At 44.0% G+C, this 19,886-nt stretch overlaps 1 protein-coding gene across 1 annotated transcript in view; it reads left to right on the top strand.

Moving 5' to 3' along the window:
* The window catches only part of Mark1 (microtubule affinity regulating kinase 1), a 105,946-nt gene that overhangs the window by 36,198 nt on the left and 49,862 nt on the right, over window positions 1–19,886 (top strand). The window contains exons 2-3 of the mRNA XM_052200707.1: window positions 15,822–16,025; window positions 17,646–17,699. Coding sequence (XP_052056667.1) covers window positions 15,822–16,025; window positions 17,646–17,699 — 258 coding nt within the window. The remainder of the gene's footprint in view (window positions 1–15,821; window positions 16,026–17,645; window positions 17,700–19,886) is intronic.

Genomic DNA, 19,886 nt, shown 5'->3' with positions numbered 1-19,886 from the left:
TTTCCAGTATCGTGTATAGCACCTTCTAGCACTGTGATGCTATCCAGTAGAAGTGAAGCTTCCAGATGAACACCAGTTAGATTTCTCCATGTTCTATGTCATAAAAGTGTGGTGACTTCACCAATAAGGTCTTACCATCAAGTTGTAGAGGGTAACCAACACTATTGGCAATAGCTTGTAACGTTTAGGGGATCTATGGGACCCCATTGGCCAATAACTCAAAATATGTAACCTATTTCCAGGCCTGGGGGAGGTATCTGGGGCATCTAGTTAGGGTATTTTGATTCATGTATGTACTTGTCATAGCCTGGTAATTGGTATATCCAACATCTCAAACATTTGTCATTTCTTTGTGTTTTGAACATTCAAAAACATTTTCATTAGCTATTTTGAAATATATAATTAATTGTAAATTCTCCTACTGTGTTATAAGATATTAGAAATATCTTATAGGAAATTTTGTTACAATATAAGTTTATTTATAATAAACATATAGTCATGTATATATATACATACATAGAATATAATAGCCTCAAGATCATAGCCTTCACTAGGCTTACTGAGGGTTTAAGGTTCTTTTTTTATTTTGGCTCAAAATATATTCCAATAAGGATATAAATTCAAAATATAGTTTTACAATATATTTTTCTTTTTGTTTATATCAACTTGGCATCTAGTGAATTTGTGTTAAATATTTCAAGATTAGTGGGGGGGTTGTTAGTTTTTATTTTTTAAAAAAATTATTAAAGAATTTGCATGACTCTTAGGAATTCCCCTGCTCCTCCATTGGTGACCTTCGTTTACCCTTCTAGGGTTTGTTTCTGCCAGCGCATGCGCAGGCGTGTTTCCGGGGGGCAATTCTTCCTCCATGGTTCCCCTAGTGTTCCTCCCCTCACTCTAGCCCCCACATGCTGACCATCCACAGCAAATGCTGTCTTCACGCCCATACATCCGCCCTACAGATGGGACGTTCTCCTGCAGCAGTAGTATGTGCCTGTCAGGAGCAGTGTGGGAGGATTCTCCTTGAGTTACCTCCCATGAAGTGACAGCTCAATGGAAGTGTCAGGGTCAAGTCTGCTGTTCCCTGGCGGCTTGTAAGATGGATGAGTAGTGAGGAGATGGAAACAGTGATGGTAACTGGGAAGGATGCCTCAGGTCACCCCAATTAGAGAGTGTCTTCACCTAGCCTGTGGTGGAGCGTGCCTTAGACTCCAGCCTTGAGTTTTGTTCTAGAACAACCACATTTGCATTCCTCTGTAGTCAGCAGAATGAGGAGTCAGGGAAATGTGAGGTGATCTTGCTTCGCGTTCTCTCAGGAGCCCGATTGTCTGTCTAACTGTCTGTCTTCCTGTTTGGTCTGTGCATCATCCGTCCTCCTCGGGGTATCTTGGGGTATCAGGAAAAGCCCTCTGCACGCTCCCTTCCTGCTTGATTAACTTGGAGTGTTAGGAGTGTTAGCTGCATTCATTCTAATGCTGGAGCTCATTTCCCCTGACTTTAGTAATCATGGAGGGTCTCAAAGAAGTAATGCAAATGCACTGTTGTGTTGCCTCCTGCTCCCCAAACTCTGTTTCCAGCTTAGAGTGTAAGGACATCTATCCACCTGTATAGCAGTAAACAGTGAGTATGCATCCTAGGAATGTAACCAGTTATTGGGCTCAATTTGGGTAAGTTATTTAACCTGTTGCATGGTACATACTAAGTACATGCTGACTTCTCTTTCCTTCCCCCAGTCTCTTACACACATTTTCTAAACCTTTTTATTGATTCTTTGTGAGGTTCATGTCATACACCCCAATCCCACTCATCTCCCTGCCCCTTTGTATCAGCTCTCTGCCCTTGCAACCTCTCCTCTAAAACAAGATGAAACAGAATCTCCTTGTGGGTTACAGAGTGTCCCACGGTACACCCTTTTGTCCACACATCTTTACTCACAAATGTTCATTGCAGTGAGTCACTAGTCTGACTCCAGCCCCTGGCTTCTGCTACACCATCAGTACTGGACCCTCACCGGGGCTTCTCTCAGATATCCTGTTATTGCCCTGAGTGAGGGAGCTCCTGCAGCTTTGGATCTACAGGACCGGCCCTTCACGTGCTCCAGCAGTTCATAGATGGGGTAGATGTGGGGGTGGGCCAGCTCAGAGCCCTGGATGCGGGCCTGGGTAGTAGCTCTCCAGTGCTGGCCAGCTTTCCCACTCTCAGGCCCGGCTCACCTTCACCGATGTCAGCAGGGCTAGCTAGCTGTACTGAACTGTCCAGGTGAGGTGTAGGGCCTGCTCTCGCAAGTGAGGGGCAGCACACTGCTGTCCTGCTCTCATGACCCTGGTGCCAGCCCTCCCACCTCAGGTGCAGGGCAGGGCCAGATCAGCTTAGTGCTGAGACATCACCATGACCTTGGATGGCAGCCCAGGCCAGGAACATGCACAGCCTTTGCTGATAGCAGGAGCCTGAGATATCAACACAGACCCCAGTTACACCAAGACCATGGCCCCCACCTGCAGCAGCGGCCTGGATGTTACCCCACTCAGATCAGCATGTTCTCCAGGGTCAGGTGGTCGTGCGGGCTCCTCAGATCTGCCTGTTCCTCTCAGCTGTCTAGTCCCCAGTCCAGCTTTTTCCTGGTGTCTGAACCCCTTGGCTTCGCAGTCTCTCCACCTTTTCACCGAGTGCTCCATCTTTCCCACCCGGTCACAGCACACATTCACACATTAACACATCACTGTGGTGCCCACAGCAGGCCGGGCAGGCACTTAGACTTTTTTTTCTGGCAGCCCCGGGGCCAGTGCGGCCAGGGTGGGCACTAGGGTGTCCCATTTCACTGCATCTTTCCCTCCCTCCTCTCCTTCCAGTCCCTCCCTCATCCTCCATCCTCATCCTCCCTTTCTCCTCAGAAAAGGGGAGGCCTCCCATGATATCAGCCCACCTCGGCATATTAACTTGTGGTAGGATTAGGGGTATCTTCTGTTGTGGCTAGGCGAGGCAGCCTAGTTAGGGGAAGCGGATCCAGAGGCAGGCAGCAGAGCCAGAGACAGCTCTTGCTCCCTCTGTTAGGAGTCTCACATGAAGATGGAGCTGCATATGTATTACATATGTGCAGAGGGCCTAGGTTCGTCCCATGTATGGTCTGGTTGGCGATTCACACTGTGTGAGCCCCTATGGGCCAGGTTAGTTGATTCTGTAGGTTTTCTTGTGGTATCCTTAACCTCTCTGGATGCTTCAGTCCTTCCTCCCGATGTTCCACAGTACTCCCCAAGCTCCTTCTAACGTTTGGCTGTGGGTCTCTGCATCTGCTTCCATCAGTTACTGGGTGAAGCCTGTCTGACAACAGTTATGCTAGGCTCCGGTCTGTAAGAGTAGCAGAATATAAATAATGTTGGGGAGCTCTCTCATGGCATGGCTCTTAAGTTGGGCTGCTCATTTGTTGCTGTTCCCTCAATTTCTGCTCCATCTTTACCCTTGCACATCTTGTAGGCAGGAGAAATTGTGGACCTCAGGTTTTGAGGCTGGCTTGGTGTCCCAGTCCATCCATTGGAAGTTTTTTCTGAATACAAGAGATGACCATTTCAGGTTCTTCATCCTCCATTGCTAGGAGTCTTAGTTAGGGTCACCCTCAGATTCCTGGGAGTTTCCTTTGAGGTAGGTTTCTAGTTCATCCCAGAGATACCCCCTCACTGATTCTAGTTCTCTCTCTCTGAATTTGCCCCCTTTGCCCCCCCACACTTCCCCCACTTGATCCCCCTGTTCCTCCTCAACTCAGTTCATTGTCTTAAAAACATTTTTATAATCATCTTTTAATTATACTGATTAATATGTATTCAGTTAGAAAAACATCATATATATTTGAAGTGTACAACAGAAAAATAAAGTATTCATGTATTGCAGTGTTTCTATGACACCTAGCTTCTGTCCCTAGAGGTCATTACTCATTTGTCTCTGTGGAACTGTCTGGAGGGACCCGTGCTTACTAAAGCACTTGCACTGATGTTTGCTCATACATATGCATACAAGGACATGCCATCCACACAGAACCAGTTCCTGTTGGTAGACATACTGCTTCAACCCTTTGCCGAGACAGTGCTGCAGTAAGTTCCTTTGTAGCATTCATCTTTAGGTGTCCCTGTGATTATGTCGGTATGTCCCTGTAGTGTAAATAACTAGAAATAAATTGATAATCTAAAGATTATCTCCCCAATTGTAGTATACCTTCATCAGCTAACATTCTCTCAATTTACTCTTCACTAAATTTATTAGTTATTATTTAGTAGTTTTTCACTGAAGCTTCCATGTATGGCTATCTCTGTCATGATTGGATGTCCTCAGAAATCTAAAAGCCAAATATACCTCCTTTTCAACCTGTCCATGGTGTCCTCTGTTACCTCCTTTTATCGCTGAGAGCTTTGATAGAATCAATGAAGCTTTCGTATTAGGAAATCAACCATCTTCCCAGTATCTTGCAATTTTTCTCAGCTTAATAATTTATACTTTGCTATAAGGAGAATTTTTCTTTTGTTTCTTAGATCGGCGCTGGGCACTATTCTACCTTTATCCCCAACATGGCAGGGGACTGAACTGCACACAGGCCCAGGGCAGAGCAAGACGTAGTCTCAGCAGACAGAGACATTGTCCATCCAGGGTTTAAGTCAGTGATCTTACGTTTCATCATTTTTATGCCTCTCTTTCCTGTCACAGTTAGACATTTCAAACATGAAGCAAACACATGTCACACGGTCAGGAAAGCCAGCTATACACTCGCTGTTTGTTTCCTCAAGTACATCTATGGTCTCGGTCTCTCTCTCCCTCCCTCCCTCCCTCCCTCCCTCCCTCCCTCCCTCCCTCCCTCCCTCCTCGACTACTGAAGACTTATCCTGAGGTAAGGAGTAGTACTTTACACTGAGACATCTAAGGTTTTTTTTTTTTCTTCTACTTATTATTTCTCCTTTACAATGAAGTACAAAATTTGACATTTTTGTTTCCTGAATTTTCCTTTGTGTTCAATTACTCAAACTTCTATAGTTCTCTCCCCTGGAAACCATGTGAGGCTGTTTCTCTCACTGTTTTGTCATTCAGAGATATAATTAATTGGGGTGGTTTTCTGTTTTTGTTTTTGTTTTTGTTTTTGTTTTGGAAAAGTCACTGGACTTGGAGAGATGACTCAGTGGTTAGGGCTAAGGAGACTCAGTGGTTAGGAGCATTTACTACTGTTGCAGAGGGCTTGGTTTTGATTCCTAGCACCTATGTCAGTCAGCTCACAACCCCTGATAACTCCAACTCCAGGACATCTGGTGCCCTGCTCTAGTCTCTGTAACCATTTATATATATGTCTCTATAATCCACACATGCGCAGACACACACACACACACAAATATTTTTTAAAATCAAAGTTCAACTCTCTAGAATGAGAAAGTGTGCCTTTGTGTGTGGTCTTTATCCATCTGAATTGTGTATATTTGACATCAAAGTGAAGAGAATGAGCAGCTGCTGGGGTTCAGAAAATAGATTATCTACCCACTGGGCTCTCTGGGAATGAGTGAGAATCTGAGTGTTAGTGTCACTAGTGACAGCTGCGTACTCTTAAGAACATTCTAATAAAGTTACTGTGGATTTTACACAGTTCTTTAAAACATTTGTAAAATGAAATGGACAGAAGTCTCCTGTGTGACGTTAGTGGAATACTTTGTATTTATGCTGGTAGAACTGGTAGAGCCCTACTTGCCATGCCTCCATTGTCACCAAATCCATTGTCACCAAATCCATTTGCTGCCTCAGTCACTCAGTTTTCTAGCTGCTTTCTCAGCTAATCCTGTTAAAGGCATTCTTTATCTGTGTCTGTGTGCACATGCTCAAATAACGGTGCACATATGGAGGCCAGAAAACAACTTCTAGCAGTTGGTTCTCATTCCACCATGTGGGTCCTGGGGATCACACTCAGGTTGTCAGACTTGTTGGCAGATAATTCTCTAACTAGTAGACTTTATTATCCATCATTCCAATAATGTTTACCTTGGTATTTTGTTGGTACCTGTTTGATAAACTCCATGCTAAGATCTCCGTAAGCTGCCTCTGGACACCTGAGGCTGCTGAAGACACATCCAGCACCAGAGCCAGCGCAGCCTCACTCCATCTGTGCTTCCAGGCTCAGCCGGCCGTCAGCACTGCCCAGCACCTCCTCACTGTCTGTGCTGAGCTTGTCTTTCCTATGTACAGAGGTTGTGTCAATAATGTTATGCTCTCTGAAATCCTCTTTGTCCCATATCTTCCCTTAGAAAAATCTTTAACCTCTGTTAGGGAAACCAAAAACCATCAGGTCAGAATTCCTCCATTTACCATGGTCCAGCATACCAGAGACCTGGTTTCTCTTCCTTTCTGTTTGTTACAGAAGAGATGTCTTTCTTCTAGCTGCTGGACAACCTCTCCGTCATGGCTCTGGCTCTTCTCCACCCCACCTTCCTAGGAACTCACCCTCCTCTCGCGTCTGCTCTCTTCAACTTCTTTTCCTACTTTATCTTCTAATTGACATTAAATACAGTGCATTCTCTCCCTTCTTAAATAAGATAAAACAAAAAGCAAAGGAATGGTCATCTTCCTCCCTTGTCTACCTCTTTTCCTCAGCTACGTTGTCGTTTCCTCCTCAAAGCCAGCTGCTCAGATGGGGATCTGCTGCGGCTGCTCCATGGCTGCAGACACAGTAGAGCATTCAGAGAAAGCACAAGACTGACTAGCTGGGTGTGGAAAACAGCTTGTTAAGAAATATGTAAGAGGCCGGGAGGTGGTGGTGCAGCCTTTAATCCTAGCACTTGGGAAGCAGAGGCAGAAGGATTTCTGAGTTGGAGGCCAGCCTGGTCTACAGAGTTCCAGGACAGCCAGGGCTACACAGAGAAAAAACCCTGTCTCAAAAAACCAAAATAAATAAATAAATAAATAAATAAATAAATAAATAAATAAATAAATAAACAAACAAAATTTAAAAAAAGTAAGAGAACAGTTTCTCTGGGGTCTGAGAAATTTGAAATTTGAAGGGAACTGATTCTGTTTGTTAAGTCTGTAAGAGTTAATTTACAGTTTAAATTGTGTGTATACAGTTGCCACAAAGTTGAGTTTAAGGTCTTGGGTAAGTGGGGTAAGTTAAAAGGAACCTTTAATAAATAAGCACCTTATTAAAAAATAGCAATAGGTGGACCAGAAATGTTCATTGAGCCTGGTGTGGTTAAAGGAAGGTCAGGTACTGGGGCCCAGCAGAGACTCATCTCAGAGGTTTTATGTAAGCTAATCATGAGGCATCTTAAGAGTTGACTTGGCAATTTTTTTTTTCATAATGTAATTGGGGATGTTTCCTCTTTCTTGAAACTTTATTGAACTCAGTATTTTCATTAAAATATTTTACTAATTTACTTGTATTTTTTGGATTTGTAGTTCTACTAGAAACAGAAATAATTTTCCTCACATGTATCCTTTCCTATGTAAGGTATTGCAGATCCCCAGTGCCCGCTCTTCTGAATGGGATGGACAGGCCATGCTTAGCAGTCTCTCATGATTACTTCTTGGTTCTCAAGCAGAGGTAATACAGTGTGATGTGTCTCTTATATAGAGTTAACTCTACCTCCTAAGCATTTACCAGGTCATAGTGGCAATTCATTAACGTACTGTTAAGTAATGTGCTCTGGGAAGCTGGTCTTCGCTCTTCTCTGTGCTTGGTGCTGCCGTGTTCTCTTCTCCCAGTGTCTCCAGCTGCTAAGATTCATGGTAGTCTGCAGTCATGGTTGTTGAACTTTCACTCCGTCAGCTTTTAGGCACATACATATTTAGGATCTTTATACCTTCCTGGGGACGTCAGTAACTCTTACCTTTGCGTCACGCTGTGGAGTCTGTTTTGTCTGGTATGCTCGTAGCTAGTCCAGCTATCTTGTGCTCATATATTGTATGGCCTAACTTTCCCATCATTTGACCTTCAGTCTATCTGTCATGATACTGAAAGTGCATTCGTGAAGACAGCATCGAGGTTTTTATATTAAAAATTCATTTGACAGTATGGTTTGAATTTCCACTTACATTAATTATGGTTTATGGTCAGTTTGGTTGTAGATGGAGATGTGCTCTTTTGGGTGTTATTATTTGTAGTCTCCCTTTCTTGTTTACTTTTAAGATAATAAAATGTTTTCTTCGTATCCCATTTTACTCTCTTTCTTGGCTTCTTACTGCTGTGTTGTGTTTTCAGGTGCACTTCTGTGGAGACTGCATACACAGTTTACTGCAGCCTACACAGACTCTGATGCTAGACCAGTTCCCCAAACTCTGTGTGCCTTGTCACACATACTTACTCCCATGTCTTCTGTTCAACATGTAGACCATAATGTTTTACTTAGAGTGGTCATATACCTTTAAAACAAATTGAGTGGTGGGAAACACGTACTTACCCATCCATATTAGCACACGTATGTACTGTTCTGGAATTCTCATTCCTCTGATGCATCCACTTGCTCTCCGTGATCACCACTTAACAGACCTACAATGTTGTGTCTGCATGAACAAATTCCTCCAGCTCTCACTCCCCTACGATGCCTCTGTCTTGCCTGGAAAGAACACTTTCATTGGATCAAGCCTTTGGAGTGCATTTGTGTTTTCAAACTTTTCCTCAAAGTGCAAATTCTGGGCAGTGTACAGCAGCCCGGATCTTCACTATTCCCTGTTGGCTTCCACCTGTGACCTCTAATCTGCTTCCTGGCCATTCCCTCGGTCATAATTAGAAAGTTCTTGTAGTTAATAGAAAACTTCCATAGTCCTTTGTGACTTCATTTTTCTCAAGATTTTCTCTTACTTCCTAGCCATTTTCTGTAGTACTGGCTGCACCCACAGATTCCTGTAGCTGGTAGAACTTGTTTCCCACTTGAATGTAAGCTGTCTGCAACTAAGTAGACTAGAATTTGTTTCCAAGATGGAAACTGTGGGGGCAGAGCTTGCTTTGGGACTTCCCGTGGACTGGTGGCACACATGTAATCCCACCACTCAGGAAGCTGAGTCAGGACAATTGTGAGGTCAGGGCCAGCCTCTGTTATATAAAGTGGAGAGAGACCCTTTATCGCCTTCTCCTTTTTAATTTTTTCATGATGGTCTGTTTATATTACATACCTCTGGCTGTCCTGGAACTCACTATGTAGATCAAACTGGCCTCAAACACATGGAGAACCCCCTACCTCTGTATCCCCCACCTCTGTATCCCCCCTACTTCTGTATCCCCACACCTCTGTATCCCCCCTACCTCTGTATCCCCCCTACTTATGTATCCCCCCACCTCTGTATCCCCCCTACTTATATATCCCCCCTACCTCTGTATCTCCCCACTTCTGTATCCCCCTACCTCTATCCTCCCACCTCTGTATCCCCCCTACCTCTGTATCCCCCCTACTTATGTATCCCCCCTGCCTCTGTATCTCCCCACTTCTGTATCCCCCTACCTCTGTATCCCTCTGTATCCCCCCACTTCTATATCCCTCCACCTCTGTATCCCCCCTATCTCTGTATCCCCCCACCTCTGTATCCCCCCTACTTATGTATCCCCCCTACCTCTGTATCTCCCCACTTCTGTATCCCCCTACCTCTGTATCCCCCCACCTCTGTATCCCCCTACTTCTGTATCCCCCCACCTCTGTATCCCCCCTACCTCTGTATCCCCTACCTCTGTATCCTCCCCACCTCTGTATCCCCCACCTCTGTATCCCCCTACTTCTGTATCCCCCTACCTCTGTATCCCCCTACTTCTGTATCCCCCCCACCTCTATATCCCCCTACTTCTGTATCCCCCCACCTTTGTATCCCCCCCTTTCTTTGTATCCCCCCCTACCTTTGTATCCCTCCCTACCTTTGTATCCCTCCCTACCTCCGTATCCCCCCCCACACCTTTGTCTCCCCAGTGTTGGGAGTAAAGGTGTGCACTACACGCTTGGTCCTGAGAGACCTTCTTTTAGGTGTGGGTGGATTTCACTTAGTGAAGATTCCTTCCTTACATCCTCCACTTCTCTCCCAATTTTGCATGCTTTCTGCATTAGCTTTTCTAAGCTGCCTAAGAATTGCCTTTAATGTTTTGTCTAGAAAGCTATATTTTCATATCTGCTGGCTGGCTTCTCCAGTACAAGCTATTTCTCTGTTATTGAAAGCATAATTTCTTGATTCTTTTGCTACGTGACTTGGTAAAGTGCAAGTGTGGTTATTAATTTTCAGTTGCCAGGGCCTGTATTTTTACTGGTGTAATTTACTTACGGAGTCTGGGGCAGAGCTAGCCCTACCTTGCAGTCTGGTACAGTGTGGTCCTATTTCTCAGGAAGTGTGGATATCTACTCACTAAGCAAGGGTGTATCTGTAAAAGGGCCCCACAGTACTCTGAGCGTTAGTAACTGACACAGCTTTAGGGAGTTGGTATCCCTGCAGTGCAGTGGAGAGTGCTCGCTGAGCCTTCTGTTCACGGTGGGGTAATGTGGAGGTGTGTTCTTTCTTACTGGAGTATCTCTTGTCAGTCTCATGTCCTCAGCTGCTGCCAGGATTTCACAAAGGAGAAGGTCGTAGTCTCCTGGAAGAGCAAATAGGCCCCTTGTCCTCTGACACGAGTTTGGTCTTCCTTCTCAGTCAGTCATTGAGTACCTTCGCACGTCATGAAAAGGAGCAAAACTTGTAGGTTCGGGTGTGAATGAATACAGATGAGCAGAGGCCATGAGAGGGGGATTTATCTTCACAACTTCAGTGTGTGGAGAGGAAGAATCCGAAGTGCTTGTTTATCAAGAGACTCTTTACTAGTTAAGTCTCTGCATCTCTCCTCTCTGACTCTAGCTGTTCACCTCCTGTCTCCTCTCAAAGCCCAGCCCCTCCATTGCAGCCCTCGCTTTCCACTCAATCTGCTTCAGTGCCTTCACTCCAGTCACGCACTCACCATCCCTTTCTCTTTCTGTTTCCCTCTGCAAAAGCAGGACTTGTTTAGTTATCCTCTCCTATAGGACAGTACTATGTATATAATAGGTCTAAATAAAGTGTCACTGAATAGTGAGGTAGGAAGGATTGGATTCAGAAAACAAGCTGAAGCCAGGGGCTCTGGAGCGACTTGCTATCAGCTCAGGTCTGACGGCACTGTGAGGGCCGGATAGAAGGGTGCTTCCCACGCAGCTGTGTGTGGGAAGATGGGCTACTTGTTCCTTTAATACTGGCCTCGACAACACTTGAGTAATGCAATAATGAAAAGAAACCATGGCTGAGCTAGTGAGTGAGATGCCATGGAGAAGAGAGTATTCCTGGCCTACAACAACAACAAACAAAACAAAAAACACAAACAAAAAGCCAAGCATGACACACCCTTGTGGGAAAATTTGGATTTAGCGTTGAGATTGAGGTCTAATTTTGATATATACTTATATATGATGTGACTATACTGAGCTCAATTGTGAAAGTGTAATTCTCAATGGACTTTGAAGGTTTCTGATGTTCCCCTGATTTATAAACTGCACTTAGTTGTTCGGAACTTACCAGACTACCTTCTGACTTCAAAGCAGTCAGAAATAGTTGAAGCAATGAACGATCTGCTGCCAATGAAACATCCAGTGCCCATTAAGCATTCACAGCACCTTGAGCCCTAATGTGCAGTTCTATTATAATTATGGGAGAGATGTGTGGCCTGTCTTTAGTAGTGTTATCATTTGTTTGCTGATTGGCTTGGTCGCGTCTCCACTTGCTCGTTCTTTACCTATTTGTTAGAGTCTTGTGCTTTCCTTGCCTCTGAGCTGACTGTGTGTGGACAGTTGTGCAGGCATTCATACCTGCGGCTGGAAACCATTTGAACACTGATAGGAAAAGCTTGCAGTTTTTATGTGGATGACTGGATTTTCAGGCTGTGGGCCTCAGACAAAGGCCCTCTTAGCTGTGTGTGCCTCCCTTGTGTGGACTCACCAGCAGGCCTGGCATGTTGTCATTTCACGGCCTGGTGTTCCACTGTGGGCCTGTTCCTCATCATCGCCAGTGGGGCGCAGATGGCCATCTGTCCCGTCGTACTAAGGCAGAGAGCGCTGTGTCCCTCTGCTTACTTCATTACCTCAGTGTCACCTTTTAGTACTATAGATAACTATTTTATTTTGCCTATTTGCTCATTCTTGTTCCCCCTTCCCCCGAATACAAGTTTCATTGTTGGAGAATTTTTTTCAGCTACTCAGAGTTTAAAATTCCTTTTCTACTTTAGCTGGCCAAAACTGTTTCTGTTGCCCACAGAAAAGAAATGTGATTCATAAAGAAGTTGGTACCAGAAGTGGTCGCAGGTAGCAGATGCTAAGGAACAGGGTTGGCTATCTGGGCTGCAGGGTGGACTATGTGTGTCCGTCTTATCTTGGTGCTGTATTCATTACCCATACGGTGCTCGCTCACCACACCTTCACATAAGCTGCTGCCTTCTCCTCAGACTGAGGTCATTCTGAGGTCATTCATCATGTTATTGCCATCCCCTCAAGGACACAGACAATAACCTGTGTCCAAGTATGAGCAGCTCCTGAGTTGGAGGCCTTTACTGTACCTGGTGCTACAGGGGCAGAGTCTTAGTAGTTGGCTATTGGAGTCTGGTGACCCATGGGATTCAGGTGTGAACACTGGTAAGATCTTCATCTCTGGTCCTCTAGAGTCTGCTGGACTCTTAGGCAGCCTTAGGGTCATACTGCACCTGCTGCAGAAAGATCAGCCAAGTTGGGATTCTCTGGATTAAGTGGACAACTTGAAAAAGAATAACATTAGAATCTGTTATGGTAAAAGTGTGAACTAAAACCCGAGAGATGCTGGGATTATGCTCAGATCTTGTATTTAACAGCCATAGTGTTGAATTCTAAACTGAAGCTGTTGTTTATCAGGAATTAAATCTATGTTCTTGCCAGGATTCTTACTTGAGAATTAAGCCATTGATCAGGAAGGAGTAAGATAAACTGTACAAACAGTTCTTCAGAGACCCTTAAGGAAAGATGTATTCCTAAGTGATGTTGACTAGCTTAAGGAAAAATATATATTTTTATAATAGTTGTTCTTGATGAGTGTCTCACATCAGAACTGTTTATTTTGATTCCTTACTTATGACTCCTATACATGTGTTTCGTGCAAGTTGGAAGACTTATTGATTGACTGTGTTTAATGTTGAGAGCTAGCTCCGTTTTTTTTGCTTTTTATTGATTCTTTGTGAGTTTCATATCATGCACTCCAGTCCTGGCCACCTGCCCATCACCTCATTCCTCTGTCCACGCAGCTTCACTTGCAGATGTTCACTGTAATGAGTCATTGGTCTGTTCGCGATCTCTGGCTTCTGTGGCACCATCAACATTGGATCCTCGTGGGGATTCCTCTAAGTTGTGCCCCATGCCATGCGATCCTGCAGCTCTGGAAAGCAGAACTGGCCCTTTCACACATCCGGACCATTTGCAGATAATATAGATTTTGGGGTGGGCCAGTTCAGAGCCCGGATCTGGGCCTGCATGTTGGATGAGCTAGTCACCCCACCGTGTCTCCCTCCAGGCACCACCAGGGCTAGCTCTCCAGCACTGCTTTAACTAGGGCACTCAATGCTGCCTGCCATCAGCATAAGGCAAGTTCAGCTCTCATGCCTTTGGGGTCTGTTTACCCACACCCGTGCCTCCAGAGCAGGCTCCACGGCGCTGCCCAGTAAAGGTGCAGGGCCTGCTCTCCAAGTGCTACAGTCAGTGAGAGGGTAGGGCTAGTTCCCCTCCTCTCATGACCCCAGGGCAGCTCTCCTGGCTACTGCTGGTGGCAAGGGGAAGAGGGTATCACCCCTGACCCATGCCACCTCACAGCAGACAGTGGTGGGGCCAGCTTTCCTGTGCTCTCACCCTGGGGGCTGGCTTATGTGGGCCCCTTGACCAGGACCAGGCAAGGGGCAGGGCCCACTCCCCCAACAGCTGGGGAAGGACAGGGCCAGCTCACCTGGAGAGCTAGTCCTTTTAAAAGAAAAAGGTCATACCAAGTTTGAAGTTCTGTATCAGAGATTACTGGTAAACTGTAGTCTGTGAGCCCATGATTACTGTCTGTCTTCTCCAATATCTGTCGATCCTTCCATCATATATGATCAGACTACAGTCTGTGTGCCCATGATTACTGTCTTCTCCAGGGTCTGCTGATCCATCCATAATGTATGATCAGACTGCAGTCTGTGTGCCCACGGGTACTATATTCTCCAGTATCTGCTTATCCATCCATCCATCCATCCATCATATACCATTGGAGACAAATATTCAAGAGTTCTGCCCCTGTGAAGCTTATGCCAAACAAATATTACTTTTCTTTTTTAAGGTTTGCTAAGATTTGTGTGTGCTTATGTGTGTGTGTTTGTATGTGTAAGCACGGTGCCTGTGGAAGTCTAAAGAGAGCATCAGATCCTTGCAGATAGAGTTGTAGGCAGTCATAAGCACTGGATGAGGATCCTGGGAACCAAACTTGGGTCCTCTTTCAAAGCAGTACACACTCATAAGACTAAGCCTGCCCAGTGTTCTTGATACCTTAACTGTTTCCTGTCCTCCTCCCTCTCTATTACAGGGACAAAGACAGGGAGCCAACCTGCCCCACATAAGGAGTCTCAGAGAACTCAGGATAAATATGCTTGAATCTGAGATCAAGGAGTCCACCTTGGTCCCAGAGTCCACTGTAGTCAAGTCAAACAATGTGTGATGATTTACCATTAGAATTTTTACTGTAGCTCAGTGCCTAAGTATTAGTTTAAAACCAGACACGCAATGAATCTGTTTACTCACTGTAGCCTTGATTTTTGTACACATAACACCCATACTAATTTTTCCTACCGCCATTTCTCAACACATATGTACATTTGTCTTCTTTTGGACGCCATGGGTTAGAGTGCATATTAGTTATTATTCTCCTTGTGTGACAAAACGCCTGGCAGGAAGTAGCAGAGGAGAAGGGTTTCTCTTATCTTGGCTCACAGCTTAAGGAAGTCACGGCAAAGAAGGCATGCTGGCCTGGGCAAGAGGGAGCTCGCCATAGCTGCATCCAGGCAGGACAGGCGGCCTGCAGCTCACACCTCACTCAGTCTGGGACCTCAGCTCATGGGTGGGGTGGGGATAGCCATAGGGAAGGTGATTTTCTCACCTCTGTTACTCTCATTTAGGCAATTCCTCAAAGATATTCTAAGAAAGTCGTCTCCTAGACCCTGTCAAATTGATTGCCAGCATTACATAAACCAAATGTGGTGAGACACACCTGTGGTTTTAATGTTTAGGAGGTGCAGGCAGGAGCAACAGAAGTTAAAGGTCATTTTACCCTACAAACTATGTACATAATACATAAGACTCCGTCTCTAGATAGATAGACAGATAGATAGATAGATAGATAGATAGATAGATAGATAGATAGATAGATAGATAGATAGATAGATAGATAGTGGTACCCAGCAATGAGTTTAACTATTTTGAAAGTCAAGATACAGACTTAAAGATATGGAGTAAAAAATTTTTGTACCCACTGATCAGGAAAAAATGATAATGTTCACATTTTAAAATTGTGTAGAATGATGTACTTTCATTAAAGATAAAGTGTTAATGAACATTAGTTATAGTCTATTTGTTTGTTTGTCTGTCTGTTTTTTGAGACAGGGTTTCTCTGTGTAGCCCTAGCTGTCTTGGAACTTGCTCTGTAGACCAGGCTGGAACTCACAAAGAGAGATCCACCTGCCTCTGCCTCCCAAGTGCTGTGATTAAAGGCATGTTCCACCAATACCTGACTATTTGTAGTCTTTTAATTGTCCTTTTATAATTGTCTAAGTAACTGTGAGCTCTTGTGCTTTTTCCTAGCATACATCTGTGGATGGATATACTGAAACACATATCCCGCCTACCAAATCAAGTAGCAGACAGAATATTCCCCGGTGTAGAAACTCCATTACGTCAGCAACAGATGAACAACCTCACATCGGAAATTACCGCTTACAGAAAACAATAGGGAAAGGAAATTTTGCCAAAGTGAAATTGGCAAGACATGTTCTAACAGGTAGAGAGGTAAGTTTTCATAATGCCTTTTGATATTTGCTGGACCTTGCTCCAGAGTCTTGCTTTCTCGTGGTTGATATTGGGGAATGAATGGTACCTGTGATCTGGTGCACACTGGGATATATGCACATAGAGCATTTGTAGACAGGTCTCTTTGTGGCAAAATTACTGAACTTTAACACTAAGGAAAGACTGGCCCTACCTTATAGCATACCTCAGAGACTGCAGATCAGCTGTTTTCAGCTATCCACCATGTGAATATTCCTGGTTACTGTTGCTACTCTGCCTTTGGAACAAGGCTGGGATAAGTTTTTATGAATTACCACTTAGGCTAAGTTAGGTGTGAATTTGTAGAAAATCACCCACTAACTTTTATCTGTTTGGCTATAACATCAAGCTAATATTACTGCTATATAGGTAATTTTTTTTCAGATGACAAGAGAATATGTATCTAAAATACCACTTACTTATTTGTTTGGTTGAAGTATTGAAACAGGTTCTTTTGTAGCCCAGACTGGCCTTGAACTTGTTACCCAGCTGAGGCTGACCTTGAAATCTGGATCATTCTAAGTGTTGAGATTATTGGCTTGCACAAGCACATCCCACTAATCTCATGTATTTGAAATTATTGTTACACAATAAAATGTATATATTTGCATGTATGTGCACTATAAATGTATAGTGTATACAGCATGGTTAAAAGATTCTTTCAGTAAACATCCAAAGGTTTGTATTAGGGTTGAATTACTTAACTGTTTTTTAAGCCTCAGCCACAGAATGTTGGTAAGCTCTAGCTTGCTGTACGTGCCTTGATACTGTGACCCCACTGAGTATCTTCTTGTTCATTCACTCCCAGGAGCTGCTCTGACACAGCCTACACTAGGCAGAGCCTTCGAAGACTTTCAAATCCCTTTTGTTAGTTTTCTATTAAAGTCTGTATACATCCAGTTCCTCTGCCTGCACAATAGTTTTATTTGCTAAAAATATGAGTTTAAAACCCATCCTCCAAGCCGGGAGGTGGTAGCACATGCCTGTAATCCCAGCACTTGGGAGGCAGAGGCAGGTGGATTTCTGAGTTCAAGGCCAGCCTGGTCTACAGAGTAAGTTCCAGGACAGCCAGAGCTATACAGAGAAACCCTGTCTCCAAAAAACCAAATTAAAAAAAAAAAAAAACCATCCTCCCATTGGGTGATGAAGGCAACACCTTTAATCCTAGTACTCGGGAGGCAGAGGCAGGTGGATCTCTCAGTTTGAGGACAGCCAGGGCTACACAGAGCAACCCTGTCTCAGAAAAGAAAGAAAAAAGAAAGAGCCACTCACCCCTATAATGTTGCCTCTCAAGGTTTTGAGAAAAAGATTAAGATGGCGTGATTTTTACAATTTTAAGAAACATGGAAGAACTAGCAAAGGTGTAATTCTGTTGATGCAGAATCCGGAGGTTGACAACAAGTTGTTAGATAATTGTGTGCTGAGGCTCCAGGTTATCTCTCGGAACCGCACCTTCTGGCTGTGTGAGATCGCATGGAAGTGGTGCATGGCTAAGAGCGGAGTGAAACAGAACTTTTCTTTGCAGGGTTTTATGCATTGAGTTACAGATCTCAAATGTAGTTTAATGATTCTCTCTTTCAGGTAGCTGTGAAAATAATAGACAAAACTCAGCTAAACCCTACCAGTCTACAAAAGGTATTTAATTAATTTAATAAGTAATGTGAAAATTTGTTAATATATAAAGCCAAGCATGAAATCTTTTGTTAGGTAAACACTATATTTTATCAGTACATGAAGAAAAGTCAGGCTCTAAGATATAATGGTTATGATGTCAAGAGAGAGTGAAGTGTTTTCAATGCAGCTTGAGCCTTGTGTGCTCAAAATGCTTGGAGTTTGGAACTTGAGTTTTTGATTTGGGAATATTTGCATTAGACTTAAACAAGATATATCAGCCATATGAACTGCCTTTAATTTATACCAAATTGGAGTTTGTATCAGATATTGTGGAATACTTTGTTTGTGTATATCAGTGTATGCACATGTGTACGTGGGTTGTACATGCCTGTGTGTAAGTATGAAGCCCTCCTGTGGAGTTGGAACTGTTTCAGGATGCTGTGTTGGTGCTGGAGTCCAGACTCTGCCCTGTGACTTTGCTGTTAACAGCACCTGCTGCTGCTAACCCTTGACCCATCTCCTCAGCCCCACATTTTGAGGTTTGTAGACTTCTTCTTAGGTAAAACCCTAGTTCTGAATAAGATTCTCCATAGGCGTGTCTTCTTTCATCTCTTCATTTGGCTCTTCCTTTATGCAAATTCATCTTAGCAGTTTAATCAGAGCAGACAGTGCTCACTCCATCAAGGAAGAAAGCAAAGCAGGGAGGGAGAAAGAGAAGGTAGGATTGGGATTGTCTGGTAGCCAGTGCTGCTCATTTCATTAATTACGTCAATGGGAAACCTTCTCAGATACAAACTTTTAGCATTTTAAAAATGAGGCGGGGCTGGAGAGATGGCTTAGCGGTTAAGAGTACCGATTGCTCTTCCAAGGTACTGAGTTCAATTCTCAGCAACCACATGATGACTCACAACCATCACTAATCAGGTTCAATGCCCTCTTCTGGTGTGTCTGAAGACAGTGACAGTGTACTCATAAATAAAATAAATCTTAAAAAATATTTTTTAAAAATGAGGCAGCTGTTTTAGTGTATGAGCTGCATATACTGTTTATTTATGGTGAAATAATATCCATTGAGATTTCAGAGGCATATAATAGGATCCGATTACAGATGTGTTACATAGGTAACTTTGATTCCTAAGAGAAAATCTTACAAGAAATTCTTAGCTTGCTGTGTTTACCTACAACTTCCATGACTCCAGTGTCAGACTGGGACTTTGCGTTTGTAAATCAGAGCTTTCCCTCCATTGGTCTCATGCTAGGCAGCTCTGTGTTTGTATGCATTTCTCTGTAGAGAGCTGTCTCTTCATTATTTCATTCCTTTTAACTTGACAGCCAATGACACTGCAGAGTGTGATGCGTCTGTTTAGTGAGGACTCGGGTTGGCTGGGCTCTTTCCTGAGACTGAGCTGATACAGTACTGTCATGTTATAGTCTCTGTGAGGACTCGGGTTGGCTGGGTCCTTTTTCTGGGAATGTGAGCTGGTACAGTACTGACATGTTATAGTCTCTGGGGAATGTCTCTTTTCATAACATCAGCTTTCATCCAATCTGGATCAACTTCAGGAGTGACAAAAGGTTCTCTCTGGACCGGTGAATCACCTGAAGATGCTCATGTGCCAGGGATTCTGGAGCACACCAGGGGTGCATTCAGGCCCTGCCCACCTCCCACACATACTTTGTACTTTTCTTGGACCACACCATGGATTGCTCTAGTAAATGGAGTGATGTCAGCTAACATTTGGAACTTCTGCCACGTCACCCAGTAGTGTGGCACCAAACTTGGTCTTTTCCAGCAGAGCCAGGCAAGGCCATAGAACATTGATTTCACTAGGTGGAACATTTGCCACGGAGCTGATCATTGCCGTAGTTGTCTAAATAGCCAAAGATCTGCTTGCTGATGAGAATATCTGTGAAGAGCCTAATCTCTGCCTAAAGTGTTGCTTTTCTAAGCACAGGCAGTTCCATTTGTATCTTCTAATCCTGTTCATAGATTTACTCTCCGTGAAAGTATTTTTTAAAATTTCCAGTTCATGGTCTGCCTGGTTCTGTTTATAGGACATTTAGACTTGTCCTTCCCCATCACATCAGCACATCTCCCAGTAAGTCATAGCTTAGACTCAGAGTGCAAAGAGCAAGCCATTTGCTGGTTAAGTCCTACAGGCAAAAATAGTATGACTCCATGAAGTGGGCATTGCTGCTAAATACAAG

This window comes from Apodemus sylvaticus, chromosome 12 (genome assembly GCF_947179515.1).
Source record: "Apodemus sylvaticus chromosome 12, mApoSyl1.1, whole genome shotgun sequence".
NCBI classification, from domain to species: Eukaryota; Metazoa; Chordata; class Mammalia; order Rodentia; family Muridae; genus Apodemus; species Apodemus sylvaticus.
This window is presented reverse-complemented; position numbering and strand designations above follow the sequence as displayed.